The sequence below is a fragment of the Trichosurus vulpecula genome, chromosome 1, assembly GCF_011100635.1.
Source record: "Trichosurus vulpecula isolate mTriVul1 chromosome 1, mTriVul1.pri, whole genome shotgun sequence".
Classification (NCBI taxonomy): domain Eukaryota; kingdom Metazoa; phylum Chordata; class Mammalia; order Diprotodontia; family Phalangeridae; genus Trichosurus; species Trichosurus vulpecula.
The window spans coordinates 115700494-115717806 of NC_050573.1; the positions used below are offsets into that span (position 1 = coordinate 115700494).

The 17313-nt window shown below is 42.8% G+C and overlaps 1 protein-coding gene across 1 annotated transcript in view; it reads left to right on the forward strand.

Moving 5' to 3' along the window:
- The first annotated feature begins 7443 nt into the window (after positions 1 to 7443).
- ATAD2 (ATPase family AAA domain containing 2) overlaps positions 7444 to 17313 on the forward strand; it is a 75842-nt gene continuing 65972 nt past the window's right edge. The window contains exons 1-2 of the mRNA XM_036740808.1: positions 7444 to 7825; positions 16840 to 16985. Of these exons, the coding sequence (XP_036596703.1) occupies positions 7586 to 7825; positions 16840 to 16985 (386 nt within the window). The 5' untranslated portion in view covers positions 7444 to 7585. The remainder of the gene's footprint in view (positions 7826 to 16839; positions 16986 to 17313) is intronic.

A 17313-nucleotide genomic window follows, 5' to 3' on the forward strand; every position in this document is an offset into this window, starting at 1 on the left:
TTCCGGAACCGCAGGATATAAGGAATTCTCTAGGCAGAAGGCAGGAGAACTAAAGCATGTATTTACACTCCACAGTAACAAGCCCACAAACCAGCGTCCCCATTTTGATATTTTCATCAAAAGCTTCCAGGCCCAATAAGTCCGCCTCACAAGGGTAACCAAAAGGCCACAGAGAAGTGAGATGGTATAAGGCAAAATCGTGTACATGCTTCCCCTCTACGGTAAGAAGATTACCCACTGGCCTCCAGTCCTTACTCAGCACTCCTGGCTCCACGTGGGTCAGCTCTGCTATCGGCAGCTCAGCTTCGGCTGTAGGCTATTCTGGTTCCAACCGGAAAAGGAAAAGGGATCTTCAAGCTGTTCTCTCCCCTCTTATAGAGTTTTCGATATCCTCAAGCGCCACCTGAATGACCAGGGCCGATTGGTTCTTGAGTTGGTCCCTCCCCCTAGCATAGACCAGGTTAACACCCAATAGGGCGTGGCTCTGGAGTTAACACCTCCCCTCAGCCGGCCCCATGACTCATCACACAGGAAGTTCTCTGCTTCCCGGAAGAGAAGCAGCAGCAACCAGCAGGCTCAATGAGGTAAGCTGAGTCACTCAAGGAAAACAAAGGCCACTCTGGCCACAGGAGCTTACCAATAATGGGTGAGGCAATTCACAAACAAACATATACAAATATATCAAAAATAATTAACCGGAAAGGTAGTAGAAGTTAGAGGGGTTAGGAAAGGCTTCCAGTAAAAGATGAGATTTTAGTTTAGACTTAAAAGGATTTGGATCTACATCCTCTGTGTCCAGAACCAATGCTATTTCTGCTGTAGTACCCTGCCTCCCAACGCATATCGGAGGTCCCCTATGATTCTAGAGCTGACATCCTTACTCCCATCCTTTAAAGTGGCAGTCTCTGCAATAGAGTAGATAAAGACTAGATTGGAAGGCCAAAGACCTTGGATAGAAGTCTTGTTCTGCCACTTATGAACCAAGTGGTTCAGGTAGGTAATTTCAGCACAAGAGCTTAAGTTTCTTTATCCTTTATGTCACCTAAAAGTTTGATTGTAGGGTTGCATGATGCAATGAGCACATTTTATCTGAAAACAGCATCTGGAGGGCTTACTGGTATAGGGGGGGACGAAACAGCAGGAATGTGGGACAAATGTTGCCAGATCTGTCCTCCCTCTTTAGCATTGTTATGTGCCTCTTTAACAAATGTTTCTCCAAGCTTCAAGGCAATTTACATGGCCCTAGGGCTAGATGTCTGATGTATGACAAGATTTGACAGGGCAAATGAAAATCGTGTTTGTTTATGCCAGAAAGACTCAACAGGAGGTGAAGACCGTAGGAAAGGGCACACAACCTGCACCTGGGCAGGGAAGAGGAGAAAAACATGCTCCCCTAATCCAGGTATGAGTGACAGCTGCTCACATTTCCCCAAAGTGGTGGGGTTGGATGTCAAGTAAATCATACTGTGATGATGTCCCAAAGAAATTGTTTTTGGGTCCATTAGCTGTGTGTGTTGTGTGACTGATTAAGAAAAGAACTAAGAATGTGCTTATTATGTTGGCCTGGGGTGGTCTCAATGAAAGAGAGATTTTTACTATACCTTTTTAAAATTTCATCCACTAAAATGATCATATATGTATATGTGTATATACACACAAGCAAAGGCAGAGAGGGAGAGCGAGAGAGCTTTCTGGTCACTTGAAATTAGGAGGATTAGCATGATGGAAAATTCCATCCATATCCAGAGAAAGAAATATGGAGTCTGAGTGCAGATTGAAGCATACTGTTTGCTCTCTCTTTTATTTTGTTTTGTTTTTCTTTCTCACAGTTCCTCCCATTCATTCTAATTCTTCTATACAACATGACTAATGTGAAAATGTCTAATAAGAAGCTATATGTAGAGCCTATATCAGATTGCATGCTGTCTTGGTGAGGGGAAAGGGGAGGGAGTTGGAGAAAATTTAAAACTTATGGAAGTAAATGTTGAAAATTAAAAATAAATTAATTTAAAAAATTTAGGAAGATTAGAATGTCATTTCATTCTGGACATTTTCTTGTCATCTGCCCTACTTGCCACTGAATCCTCTAGAGATTAGACCTTGACATCTAACCTGCTACCATATTCTCCAAATTGGAAAACATGCCCTAATGGACTTAATCCTCAGATCTGAAACTCTCTCCCTGGGGCCCTTGAGATAATTTTTATAAAGCTCTTAGTATACAAAGATTGGCACATGATGGGTGCTTAATAAAAGCTTCTTCCCTTCCCTGACCAGTGACTGTCCAATGTCCTGCTATATCTAGTTAGCCCCAGCATGCTTCTAATTTCATATTTCCTGCTGCAGTACCCTCCAAAACAGGGGATAGCAATCTATGGACCAAATCTGCCATCTATGTTTTTATACCTCTGAGCTAAGAGTGTTTTTTTCTATTTGTAAAGAAAGCTTTGTGGCAGCTTGGTGGCGAGTGGATTGCTGCCGGGCCTGGATTCAGGAAGACTGATCTTCCTGAATTCAAATCTGGCCTCAGATACTTACTAGCTGTGTGACCCTGGGCAAGTCACTTAACCCTGTTTGCCTCAGTTTCCTCATATGTAAAATAAGCTGGAGAAGGAAATGGCAAACCACTCTAGTATCTCTGCCAAGAAAACCCCAGATGGGGTCAGGAAGAGTTGAACATGACTCAATAGCAACAAAAGACCTAGAAAGGTGCTCCAGGTCCAGTTCCTGCTCTTGCCTACAAAGGGAAGGAGCTGGAGCAACTTGAGGTCTGACCACCATCTGGTGGTTTGTTCAGAGATTGATTCAGCTCTGCTTCTGCTAATTCTTGTGCTTGTTCATCCTTCCTCCTCAAAGAAACACCACAGGGTGATGTTTTGACTTGCGCATAAATTGGGTTTAATAAGGGCCAAGGTAAAGCAGGTGGTCTTGGAGACTGCAGAACCCTTCCCTCTCTCCTCTTTCAATCTTTTCTTCTCTAGCTGTGAAATCCCGGACAAATCATTTAAGGCATGAGGCAGGCTGACATGGCAATTTATAGTCCATCAGCACCTATGGGTAGAAAAACAATTTAGAGATGGAAAGGACCTCAGAGGATGATCATGCCAACCCCCTCACTTTCTAGATGAGGAAAATGAAGCCAGGGAGAAGAGAGGTAGCACTGCTTGTGATTGGTAAGTCTGGATTTGAACTCAAATCGTTAGTCCAAATCCAGCCTTTTTTCTCCACTGTGCCACAGTGCTGACTAGGAGAAAAAGATTGTGTCTCTATGAATCATTTCACATACACCCATATGGTTTTTTTAAATAATTATCAGTGATGTTAAAATACGGAAAGCAAGGACTGAGGAGCAAACAGCTCATTGTTCACATGATGTTGTTGTGAGGCAAAACTAACTGCCTTTTTTCACTTCAGTGACTCCTGATTTCCCAGTCTGCAGGTACTAGTTTAAAAAGGGATTATAAGAAACATTCTGCTTAGAAGCTTTTGTGAATGGCTTATTGGCTAACCTTCCATGGATGAGCCTCCTCAAGGCCAGCCAGGCTGTTTCTCTGACAGGAGAGGGAAGGTCTGCTACTCAGCCGGACTCAAAAGCATTTCTGGCTTATGCTTACCTGGCAGGGGTGATTCCATGATCGTGAAGGTAGTTTTCCCAGGGTGAGCCTTAGCCATTGCGCTCCATATAGGCTGACTCCTTCGATCCCCCCCCCCCCCCGCCACCCCCATCCCCCCCGTTTAAAAACATCAAAAAAGCTTTTCTGGCTTAGAAAGATCTGCCAGTTAGCATTCTACTGGCAGGAACACCTGTTTGAGCAATTAGAAGAGGACTTTGAATCGTCTGATTTCAATTCTTAAGATGTTCATAAAATTCATGTTTTCAGGGGCTTTGAAAATGCATTGCCAAATTCAGCTCGTCTTCCTTTGTGACAGAGGGTACATTACAAGTGGCCTGTTGCCCTGAATACCAGGGGCCTTGAGGTCAAATCCTGCCTCTTCCACATAGTAGCTAGACTACTACTGGAAAGTTATTGACCCTCTCAGCTCCAGGAAAGTGATTATCACTGTATGTTATAGATGAGTGGCTATTCTGTATGGATGGAAGGAGTTTCCATACCAATGAAAGCCTATGTTTAGCTCCCATCTTTCCTCACATATATGCATATAATAAGAATTTTCCAGGCAGCTCCACTTTCCATCAGTGGCGCTGCTTGGTTTTGACTCCATGGAACATTGTGTCTCCTCCAGGATAAGCTGATCCCCTGAAACCTCATCACCATGCTGATTGATTCAAGTTTTGATACTCGGGCACCTTCTCAACTCCCACATCTCCCCAGCCACCTGGGTGGGAGGATGGAAGGGTGAGGCACGGAACTCCTCCCAAAGCCTTCCTGTATAGAGGGCTCAGATATGAATTTGCCATCTGTGGCTCTGTTTGGTTTTGACTCCAGGGAATATCATACCTTCTAGTGGGTCCTTCCCTCCCTCTCCCCTGCTTTTCAGCTGCCTTCTGTGTGTAGTCTTCCCCCATTAGATTGTAAGCCCCTCCAGGGCAGGGACTGTCTTTTTCTTTTCTTATTTGTATCCCCAGCACTTAGCACAGTGCCAGGCACTTAGTAGGCCCTTAATAAATGTTTATTGAATTGAATAAATGACATTAACATAGTACAGTACATAGATCATCTCATTTTAATTGCACAAAAACCCTATGCACTAAGTGCTAGTAGTATTCTACCCATTTTACAGATAAAGAAGTTGAGGATCAGAGAAGTGACTCTCCGGTAGTCATTCAATTATTAAACACCAGAGGATGTTGGTGGAGGGCTCTCCAGACTCCACATCCAGTGCTCTTGACACTGCATCACCAAGACCGCGTTACAAGCACCTGGCAGGGTCCGGGATCAGTAGTGTTCAGCAGCAAGCAGGAGAGATGGAAAGTAGAAAGCTGGGGGCGTGCTAATGGGGCTCTGTGATGCCAATCGTGACTAAAGACCTTTCCCCATCCATTCAACAGGCCTCAGGTGGGGCCAGTTAGGGGAAGCTTGATTAGAGGTTCATTTGTAGGCTAGGCCTACACCCTTTACTTACTGGGCACTAAGCCCCAGGCCTACACCCTTACCCTGATTGGGCATGAAGCCCTCGGACCCTAAGGTAGCCATTGTAAGGTTAGAATTCAGCCCAAGGAGGAAAAGTAAGAACTCTGAGATGCCAGAACTGCTGCAGAAAGTAAGGAGCAGGGAGCTCTTACCTACAGCCATGGTGGCGCGTGTGACTCTGGGCCAGCCCTTATTATGAGCTCCAGGGCTGAACCTAGATGTTGGTAACTATGAATTGTATTTAGTCTGTCTGTCGATGTTTGTAATTTATTTGTATTTTGCTCCGAAGTTCAGGGTGCTGGCTTTTTCCCCTGAACTAAGTGAATGGTATTTGTATGCTGAATTAAAATAAGCTTGTCAACCTCTGGGGAAAAAAAAAAAGTAAGGAGCAGAAGTGGAAACCAGGGAGCTGTGGAGACCAGAGACCTGAGTGGGGAGACAATGCCGGCAAGCAGACAGTTGGGATTCTGAGTGTGTACAGGGAGGCCCCGGCAAGGGGGGAAGGTTACAGGATGACGTGGTTCCTTGCTGTATACTGTTATAATCTCCTTGTTACATTGAGGTGGATTTACTAGTTTTGGAATATAATTATTGCTATATTAAATTGGGGTTATCGGTTCTGGGATTTGATTCTCTGGTGTCTAAATAAAAGTTATACTTCCCCTCCTTCTACCTAGAGAATCTCTTATATTTTGATTCCAAACTATACAGGCATATTCGTGGTTGTCTTTGAGGTCATGAATCTTGCCTTACTGATACAGGCTCTGAGGATACCAAAGCAAAGTGAACTGGTCCCTGGACTCAGGGGACTTATGTTCTAAAAGGGGAGATAGCACACCCACATATAGACATACAAGATACCTACAAAACAGATTCAAGGTAATCTTGGGGGGGCGGTGAGAAGGAGAGCCACATGTGGAAGGTGATGTTTAAGCTGAGTCTTGAAGGAATCTGGAATTCCAGGAGATAAAGCTGAGAGTGTTCCACGAATGGGACAGCCAGTGAAAAGGCAAAGTCACAGGAAGAAGGAGTCCGTGGGTGATGGGGCTGGGCCTTAACAATGAATAAGAAGGCTGAAAAGGTAGGATGGGGCCAGGTTGGAAAGCACTTTAAATTACACAGAGTCCATATTGGGAGTCAGTGGAGTTTATTAAGTGGCAGGGGTGACTTGTAATAACTTTGAGAGTGGTTTGGAGATGGACTGGAGTAAGGAGATAAGATAAGAAAGGGAGACCAATTAGAAACTCTCTGTCATCTACTATAGGTCTTTCATAAATCATTAAGACATTTTAAGATTTTTTTTGGTACATATATGAAATTGAATTTTACATTAGTAAAACTTGCCTCAGTTTCCTCTTCTGTAAAATGAGGATAATAATGGCACCTACCTCTCAGGGTTGTTGAGAATAAAAATGACATAATTGTGAAGTGCTGTGCAAACCTTAAATCTCTCTGCATATAATCATTTGTTCTAATTTTTAAGATTTTGTTTCCAAATACACAGCCAATGAAGAAATTCAACAAGCTATAGATGTCGGAAAAATCACTTTAAAACACTATATGGTGCAATAATCTTTTGCTACTTTTAAGCTGCAGAACTACTACTTGCATGAGATGGTAAGCTTAACAGTTACCTATTTCTTTTCTATATAAAGTGAATTGTATTTAAAAAAAACAACTAGCCATGCAACTTAGCAGAAGCTTTAAATGCTATTTCTTTCTCCTTTAGGTTTTTTTTTGGATAAAAACGTCCAGTATTAAAATGGAAAGTGTGCAATAAAAATCTAAAAAGGTCAAATGCAGATAGGAAGGCAGGGAACATTTAAAGTAAGATCGTAATTGAGTTCTCTCACACTAAGCATCTCAAAACCCTCCTTATCTCTTCACTTAATTGTATTTCACAATCTGTAATTTTTATTTTCATCATCCCGCCCCACCTTTAAGGTCTTTTTTTTGGGGGGGGGGGGTTATTTGGCTGATCTCTTGCCACAGCATCTAGACAAAGCTCACCAAACTCTTTAATTAAACTGTGATAATAATTTGCATTTTGTATTTGAATTTTTGGCGGGAAACGGGAAGCGTGATGAACTAGGGCCCGACTGCCAATCACAAGGGGAGCCAGTCTCCCTTCCCCCGACTTCCACGCGCCAAAATTCCAAACAAGCCGCTTCACCTATTCCCGCTCCCTCCGCCGCCTCCGAGGCGCCGGGACTACAGAGAACGGAAAGAAGTTCCTTCGGTGCCTGGCCAGTCCCTCCAAATCGCGGAGGTTCTCTTCCTCCACCCCTCTTCTCTGAGGGCGAGACCAGAGCCGGCCTCAGCCAGCAGCGCCGAAGTGAGGGGCGGGGTCTGTCGCGCAGGGATCCGGGGCGGGCCCCGCGGCCGCCGGCGGGGAGCTTGTGGCGCCAGAATTCGTAGCGCGGAAGAGCCCGGCGCTGCTGCCACCTCCTCCCAGCCAGCTCTCGACCCTCGCCCGCTGGGAGGGGAAGAAGATGGTGATCCTGCGTAGCAGCTCCGAGCTGCACGGCCGCTCCCCCGCCTCGGCAGCTACGCGGAGCTCGGCCGCGGGGGGCGGCAACTTCTCGGACCCTCTGGACTCGAGTTCTGAGTTCCTCACCTTGGAGCCGCTTGGCAGCCGGAGGAGGCAGCTGCGGTACAGCAGCGCCATGGGCAAGGCGGCGGCCGCCTCCTCCTCCTCCTCCTCCGCCGCCACCTCCTCTCCTGCCTGCGTGGTGAGTGCGGCGCTGGCGTCTCCGGCCGGGGAGGGAGGGAGGGAGAGATGCAGGCCGGCGGCCGGGCACACGCGCCGCTCTGGGCGGCGGGGACGGGGCCATGCCGCCGTCTGTCGCGGGGCGCGGTGGCGGTTGGGGCTGAGGGGAAGCGGGGCGGGGGGGCCTGGGCGGGGAAGGGGGTGGGGTCCGGGCGCGGCCCCCCAAGAGAGGGGGTCTCCGCGCTGGAGGAGGAGGTGGGGGCGCCTCGAAGCCGCGGGGGGAGGAGGAGGAGAGGTGAGTGCGAGGCGGGCTCTCGATTGGAGCCCCCGAGGGGCGGGAGCCGGGGCAGGGCCAGGCCGAGGGGCGGGGCCGGGACGTGTCAGGAGCCCGGCCGAGGCCTGCGGTCTGGCCCTCAGCCCCGCCGCCCCGCCACCCTCCCCTCCATTTCGCCGACCCTTGAGCCTCGCGCAGCGGGCTGCGGCAGCGCCCCTCGCTCGGGCCCCATTGGGGGAGCCCTCCCTGGGCATCGGGAGAGGGCGCCGGCAGGATGCGGACCATGTGTCAGAGCCCTCCCCCACACTGACAAGTCCTTTCCAGAGCCTCCCTCCCCCCGCCGGCCTCGGGAGCTCCAAAGGCGGAAAAGGCCTTAGACCGAGAGGTCGGGAACATCTGGCCTGCCATCCACCCTTGACCCTTAATAACGGTGGGACCCTGTGCAAAACGCATGTCCATTAAGCTGAGTCTCAGTCTGCCCACCTGTCAAATGGGGAAGATGATCCCCGTAGCCCAACCCCCAAGGACTGCAGTAAAGATCCATAGAGAACGTGTGTGAGGCCCTTTGCAAACTTTGGAGGAAAGTACCAACGCCCGTCATGGGAAACTGTTCTGGATTTGGTGGCAGCTGGGTCTCAGCAACTTTACCCCTCCTTTGAGGATGGGCAAATCACTTAATCTTCCTGGCCTCCAGGAAAGAAGAAAGAAAGAAGAACCAGTAGAGTGGTGTCTGTGAAGCCCAGGGAGGAGAGGGTGTCAAAAATAAAAGGGCCTTTGGATTGGGTAGTATAGTATATTCTAAGTATAGGAATGGATCAAGAGAATTCGGTGTTGAGGAAGTTTAGACATTCAGTACAGACTACCTTTTCAGGAAGTTTAACAGCGAAGGTAAAGAACCAAAACACAAAGATTCAAGGAATGGTCTTTTAGGTTCAGAGAGATCTGAGGTTCTGTTTTAGGCTAATAGCAAGCAGAAAGACCAAGGAGAGACAGACTCAAATGTGGAAGAGAGCTGATTGCCATGTATTTGGTAGATTAAGGTACAGGAGAAAGATTAGTCTTAGGAAAGTATACACATTCTCTTTCTCTCAGGTTGGAGAGATGATTGGTGATCATGTTATGCTTTGAGAAGAGTTGAGAAAGCTCCTGTAGGATGGTCTTGATCTTAGTGAAATCAGAAGTGTCATATGGTCTTTAAGTGTGGATAATATAGTCTAATTCCCCAGTAGCTGGGAGCCTCTCTTGCCAGGGTAGAGCATGGATCAAAAATTATTTAAGTGCCAGGCACTGTGCTAGACACTGGAGATAGAAATAGGAATATGAAACAATCCCTTCTTGTGAGGAATTTATATTCCAATGGGGTGGACCAAAAGTATATATAAAAATATGTATGGTATAAATTGGTGAGGGGAGGTAATAGCAGTTGGGGGAATCTGGAAAGGCTTCATATAGAAGATGGTGCTTGAGCAGAGTCTTAATGGAACAGAGGAACTCCATGAGGTAGAGATAAAGAAGTGCTTTCTAGGCATGTGGTACAGCCATCAAAAGTCAAAGAGAGGGGAAATGTGGAGTGTTCTGTATAAAGAAGAGAGAGAAGACTAATTTGGCTGAATTATAGTGTGAGAGAGGGTGAGTAAAAGATCAGCGAGACTAGAAAGATACAGATTGGGGCCAGGTAGTTTAGGGCTTTAAAAGCTAAATAGGAAAATTTCAGTTTTTGCTAGAGGGAGTCCAGTGGAATTAATCTAAGTAGGGGTCAAGTAGATTTTCATTTAAAGAAAATTATTTTAGTAGCAGCATGTCGGGCTGGCGTTGGCAAGACTTGAAGCTTGGAGGCTGCTGTAATCTAGTTGAGAAGTAACGAGGACCTGAAAAATAGTGGAGAGAAAAGGTCAGATGTGAAAGTGGGAACACCCAGGATAAGGCAATCAATTGGATATGTGGGATGTAAGAGAGAAGAGTCAAGGATAATAACAAGGTCATGTACCAAGGTGACAAAATGTGGTGATGCCTTTGACAAAAATAGGGAAGAGCAGAGGTTTTAAGCAAAAAAATAAGTTTGGTTTTGGACTGAGGGGACGTTAAGGCAAAGGTGATCTTGCACTGGCCCCGTGCCAAAGTATGCAGAGACATAGAAGGATAAGAATTGAAAAAAGGCCATTAGATTTGTTAACTGAGATAATTGGTAACTTTGGAGAGAACAGTTTCAGGTGAGTGAAGTCAGAAACTAGACTGCAAAAGGTGGAGAGGCAGAGAAGGGGAAGGGAAGGTAGAACGTAGACAAACTTTTCGAGGAGTTTGGCTAAGAAAGTGGAGAGAGACATAGGATTGTTAGTTCAAGGATATTGGTAGTATGTAGTGCAGGGATGGGGAACCTTTGGCCTCGAGGCCGCATGTGTCCTTCTAGGTCCTCAAGTGTGGCCTTTTGCCTGAGTCCAAGTTTTGCAGAACAAATCCTTTCATTGAGGGGATTTGTTCTGTGAAGTTTGGATTCAGTCAGGAGGGCACACTGGAGGACCTAGAGGGCCACATATGCCTTAAAGCTGCAGGTTCCCCACCACTCATCTAGTGAAAGCTTTTCTCCCCAGGATGAAGGAGACTTCAGTATATTTAAAGGCAATGAGGAAGAAACTAGTTGAAAAAAGTTGGTTCAAAGAGAGGGGGAGGATTGAGGATGCAGTCTGCCAGAGAAGACCAGAGGGGATCAAGTAAGTGCGCTTGTAGAGGGTTTGCTTGTCAAGGGGAAGGGTAGCCTCTTTGTCCCCCACCTTTTGAGAATAAGAGATGTCAAGGAGTTTTGCGGTGAAGAGAATGGGAAAGGAGGAAATTCAAGGTGAATGACCTCGTTTTTCTCAGGAAAGGGCAGAGTCCTCAGCCAAAAGAGAGGAGGGCTAGAGACATTTGGGAGGCTTGAGGGATAGGGAAGTTTGAAACAGCTTCTGTGGGAAGTGAAATAGGGAATCAATTAGGTAGGAATAAAAGGGACTGTCTTGCTGTACTAAGGTCCTAGAATCTTATCAGCTGTTTGTTTTTACCTGGCAGCCTGCCCCCGGTTCATTAGGAGCCAACTTCATTAATCAACCCAGTGGATTACTAAAAGGTCGTTAATTATCTGTGCTGATGAGCCTATCCATTAACATGGGTATTGAAAATTGACAGTATATACTTGTACTAACAGAAGAAGCAAGGGGGAAAATATTCTGGAAAAGAGATTTTACGAACTCAGATAATAAAATATAAAATGTCACCTAATCCCTTGAGGGAATTTTTATCCCAGTATTCTATTCTGGGCTCTCTCCTTTCTGTACACTCTTTGACTTGGTTGATCCCATCAGTTTTACAAGTTAACTTACCTTTTTGTAAATGACTCTCTGACCTTTCTATCCAGCCTTGTTTTCTCTCTTGAGGTCCATTCCAGTATCACCAGCTAGCTGCTTTTTGTGCTTTTCAAACTAAGAAGTCTTTTAGACATCTCGGACTCAACCCACTCTAAGTAGAACTTGTCTCTCAAAATACATCTTTCTTCCAAACTTAGATATTTCTCTCAAAGGCATTACTATCCTTCCAGTCACCTAGGTTCACAATCTCAGTGTCATTTTTTAATTCCTCACTCCATATAACCAGTCATTTGCCACGTCATGCTTTTTCTGTCTCTGTAACATCTCTTGCATTTGCCGTCTTACTACACATACAGCCACTTTCTTACATCAGGTCCTCATTACTTCTCACCTGTACTATAACATTGACCTCCTAACTGATCTGCTGCTTCCAGTCCATTCTCCACTTAGCTGCCAAAGTGATTTTCCTTCATTCCAGATCTGATCATACTCTCCCTACTCAATAAAAACTACTGTTGTTTCTGGGTTCGAGTATAAACTCCTTGCTTTTAAAGCTCTTGCTTTGAAGCTCTCCTCCAACTATCTTTACCCACCCTATTATATATAATTCTACTTTTCTTCTCTGAGCTGTCTAAACAAACTGACTTTCTTGTTCCTCGAGGTTGTTTCTCTTGCACTGTTCTGTGCTCTTGCACTGGCCCCATACCTCCGATACTAGTCTTCTTCCTCAAGTTGTGGGATTTCTCATTTCCTTCAAGGCTCATCACAAGTACTTGCCTTTATACTTGGAGCATTTCCTGACATCTCCCCCCAACTGCTAGTGTTTTCCCTCCTTAAACTATTTTGTCTTCTGGTTTTTTTCCTGTAATCTTAGATATGTACATGATATCTGTCCCCACACGTTAACTTCCCTGGCCTTTACTCTTCTGAAAGAAATTAAACTAGGTAGGTGACCTCTAAGGCCACTTCCTGCTCTAAATCTATTGTGCTGTAATGGATCCCTTCCATTACATTCTTTCACTTATAGCCTTCCTTACTCTAACTGATCCACACAGCTCAAATACCAAAGTGTATTCCTAAAGCATAGTTCTGTCACTGTCCTGCTTAATAAACTCCTGTGGCTCCCATTTATCGGTAGGATCAAATAAAAACTGGCATTTAAACCCCTTCACCACCTGCTTCAACTTAACTTTCTAACCTATACATTACTTTTATCAAGGCACTGTTGTGGCTTCAGGCAAATGGGCCTTCTTTCTGTTGTTCCTCATACAGAACATGCCATTTCCTGTCCTGCTGCTTCTGCACAGGCTGATCACCTCATCTTTACTTCTTAATCAAATTCTGTTTCCTTTAAAGCTCAACTCAAAGACTACCTCCTACATGAAGGCTTGCTTGAAGCCCCAATTTCCTCCTCCCCCAAATTACCTTGTACTTATTTTATATAATTTATATATTTAGCATATTTAAATGCATATTGTTATCACTCCACAAAGGTCGGGGGAAGAGACAACTTTTGTTTCTGTATACCTGCACCTAGGACTGTGCTTGTGACATAATGAGTGTTTAACAAAATTTGCTTGACTGATCTGAATTTACAAATAGCTCTGTATTGAGTTCTCTAAAGTAGAATTACTCCAACAATTTAAACTTTTTTTTTTCTTAGTTTTTGGCAAGGAGCCTACCATTGCAATACCAACATTAGCCAGAATGCTAATGCTGCTTAGATAAAAGTGGTGGTTCTTAACCCAGGGTTGGTAAACTTGGTTTTTTAATACTTTAATAACTGCACTTCATTATAATTGGTTTCTTTTGTAATCCTATGTGTTTTATGCTTTTGAAAACCTTCAGAGAAGGATTCCTGAGACTTCACCAAACTGCCAGAAATCCATGACCCAAAAAAGGTTAAGAACCCATGATCTCAAGTTTTGAATTGGTATAAAAATAAATAAGCCTTTTCAAATGAGTCACTAGAGCTTGTTATTAATTTATGGATAGTTAGAAACACCACATTAATTTTGAGTGCAACTACTGGTGCCCTATACTGAATTGAATATAACAGATAACTATGTGTGCATAACAAAATACCAACTCTTCTTGGAAGTGACATTGAGCCTTAACTGATTATTATAGAGTCATTATTAGGCTTCCAGTGAAATTTTTGAATTTAGGATTCAGTTATTGAATCTAAGATTCTAGCTGACTTCACAAAAAAATTTTTGTTTTTATCAAAGTTGTTAAAGGACCAAGTTTGGTAAATTAAGAGAACAAGATTTAAATATTCATACTAACTTCACAAACTGGGGAAAGAAGTTTTTCAATTTCATTTCTTCACTGAGCCATTTTACTGTTATCTGTTTATTAAACTAAATAGTTTTATGTCACAGATAAGGTGGTATTTTCATTACATAAAATTTGCAAAGTACATATTATCACATCTTTTTTTTATTTCAGAGTTTCTCATTATTTGTATTTTTATCCTCATCTAAGAAAGAATTGTAATAAATAATAAAATAATGGTCTCATCTCTCCAGATTCAGCACTGGCACCTTCATAATTCTAAAGATATTGTTCCTTACCTCCTAAAAGCATGGGTACAGTGGAATGAATGATGGACCTGAAATGTAAATCTTCCTTGCTACTACTCTCTTTGTGACCCTGGGCAGTTAACCCTAGGCCTCAGTTTTTCATCTTTAAAATGAGAGGACTGAACTAGGTGGCTTTTAATTTCCCATCTAGCTCTTAAATATACAGTCTTAGGGGAGATAGTATGACAATGACAAAACAGTCAACATTAGGCCACCCAGAAACAAGTCCTGTCTCTCTGCCTTGGTAGAAGATATTTTTCACCTCATAAATCCAAAAATAAAATAATCCAATAAAAATTAATAATAATGGCCTGATGTATACGGTTTGCAAAGCGCTTTATACATCTCATTTGATCCTCACAACAGTCTTGTAAAAGGTAGGTGTTATCATCCCCATTTTAGAGATGAAGAAACTGAAGCTGAGAGAGGTAAAGTTCTAAGCTGAAGGGGAAATGAGTAGGGGGTGATCACTTTCCAGCGCTTACTATATGCTAGATCCTGTGCTAAGCACTCTACAAACTTTTGTTTAATTCTCATAATGATCCTGAAATTATTATCCCCATTTCACAGTTGAGGAAACTGAGGCAGACAGAGGTTGTGATATATGTGCCCAGGGTCACACAGCTATGTGTAGGAACTCAGTTTTTCCTAATTCTAGGCCCAGCCCTTTATCCACTGCACTATATTATGAAGACATAAATTGAGAAGAGACAGTGTGCTAGAAAAAGAGCATTGGAGTTGTAGTAAGGAGAAAACTGACCTTGATAGCTATGTAACTCTGGGTAAGTCTCTTTACCTCTGAGCCTCATTTGCCCAACAAGTAAAATAGAGATAATAAATGTCTTTAATACGTATTTTAAAGGATTATTGTGAGGGTCAAATGAGGTGAGATGATGAGTGCTCCTTTTTTGTAGACAGGCCTTAAAGTGTTAAAAATGTTAGCTATTCTAATTACTCTTCTTGTAGAGGAAGTCACAATATTTGTGATTCAGCTGAAGACTATGTAAAAAACCAGTTTCCTCCCAAAAGGGGAAAGCTTCAGGTGATTGACTCTAACCTAACCTCCAGAGAGCCTTTATGCTCTGAAATTCCTTATATTTAAGATCTGGAAGGATAATGCTTCGGGACACTTAAGTTTTATCATAGGAGGATGTCGTCCTTTCAAAGAGGTCTGTTTATACCACTGGTTAAATCAGAAAAAGGTATTTTTGAGGGAGAGCTTTGGTTTTTAGTTTGGTTTTGGGGTTTTTTTATGTGGGAAAAATGACCCTACCTTTGTACCAGTTTGGGAGATTAAACTAGTGGTTTCCATGTATTTCCTACATGATTAAAAATCCATGTGTATAAGGTTACATGAAAAAGAAATTAATTCTCTTGGCCATCTAAAAATACGTTTTTCTTTAGCATTCATACCAAAGCAATCCTGGCCTTCCACTCCCAAGCCACGAGAACAATTTGATCAGCTTATCTTGCAAAAATAATGACGAGCTTTGATAAGCCAGTGAGGGAGCTGGCCTTTAACAGACTAACGTTACTGAGCTATGGGGTGTATTCTTTCAGGACCTATCTCATTTTCTGTTGTGCTTTTCAGCGGTTTTGAGAAAACATATTTTTAATAGACCCATTCAGAGCCAGATGTCATCCAGAATTTGGCCACATAACCAGAAATTTCAGGTGATTTCAAGCCCTACTGGCTTACCAATTTTTGTGTGTTAGCTTATGAGGTAAAAAAAAAAACTTTTAAAAATATCAGACCACATCTTAGGGTCAAGGAGTGCTACATCAGGCCACATATAAGAAGACTGGTTGTTACACTATGAAAAAAGGTTAGATTTGGGATATAAATTTTTTAAAAGTGCATTGCTGGAAGATATTTCAGTGTTTAACCTATTACAAAGTTAATATTCAGAACTGAATAAAGATTTCTTTAAATTTGGTAAAACTGAACCCTAAATTTGGAAAATATTCCATTATTGTACTTTGCTTTTTAGTCATAACATGCAAAATTTACTAGAATTTTGTAAGAAAATCCAGGTGTAATCCAGTGTTATTTAGACTAAGTGTCCTGCCTCTTGGATGTCCCTATCAGCTCTGAAATGTTATGATCCTGTTTGGGTGTTTACAGGCAGTATACCATTCTGACTATAAAAGAACACAGTGTGACTTCTCTAATCCTTCTTCCACAAAGGAAGGTCCTGTAAAGTATGCCAGTTAATCTCATGAGAAGAGAGAGAACCAAGTAAGGCCCTGCTGCATAAGCTAGGTGCCCCACAAAATAATTTGCATTAGCAGGTTTGGGTAAACGAAATTGTTCATTGGTAAGGTTTTTTACAAAATGTCCAGGTGGAACATGAATACAATTAGTTTAATTGAAATCAACTGTTAAAAATCCCAGTATAGAATTCAGCGGGTGGGCAGTTACATAAGCTCCTTTATGTGATTGTGGGGGATATGGTAAGAATATTGCTTTTAGTTTATGTCATAGTTGAACTTCACAATATTTTAGGGTTGCTTGATAAAAGCTGCCTTTTTTTTTAAACATTTCAGCTTCAGTGATATTTTTGGTGGATACAATAATTTCATTACTTAATTATAAACTATTTTAATATTTCTGAGGGACCTCTAGAGACTTTTGTCATGAAACGGTCGTATCTAGTTGCTAAAGTAATTGTGTCATATTGCTTCTTAAGGCATAAATATAATAGTATTGTTTCATTGAAAGTGAAAATTAATATGAGTGGGGGGGTTGTTTTATTTTGTGAAAACAATTTAAGTGAATTTAACCAGTTTAGTTTTATTGCAGAAGAACTTAAAGGCTTTTCTTAATTTTTCTCAAAAGACTCGTTCTTCAGTTAAAGAAGTTGAAAGTTTCAGTACACATGCATTAAGATCATTGAGGAAAACTGAACAGCATTCTTCAGACTCTAGTTTTGACAAGAATATGGAAATAACAAGTGATACAACTAATGGAAGACATTTTACAAGGTACCTTCCAAAGATGGTTAAATAAGAGCTAATTTAAAATGATGAACTTCTGTGATACATTCTCAAATGCTTGCATTACTAAGACACCAATATTTGGACTGCTGTCATAATGACATTGTGAACTTCATCAAATGAAAATGTATTTGTTATTTTTTATGTTTTTCTTTTGGTGGTGATATGCATGTGTAACTGACAAGACTGATATGTGACCTATTCTTTCCTATTATTCCCATATAAAGATGTTGTTTTTTCTCCAAAGTGGGAGTGTGAGGGAGTAGCTATAGCAGTTCCATTTTTGGAGCTGATTCTAGTTTTTACTTCTGCTTCT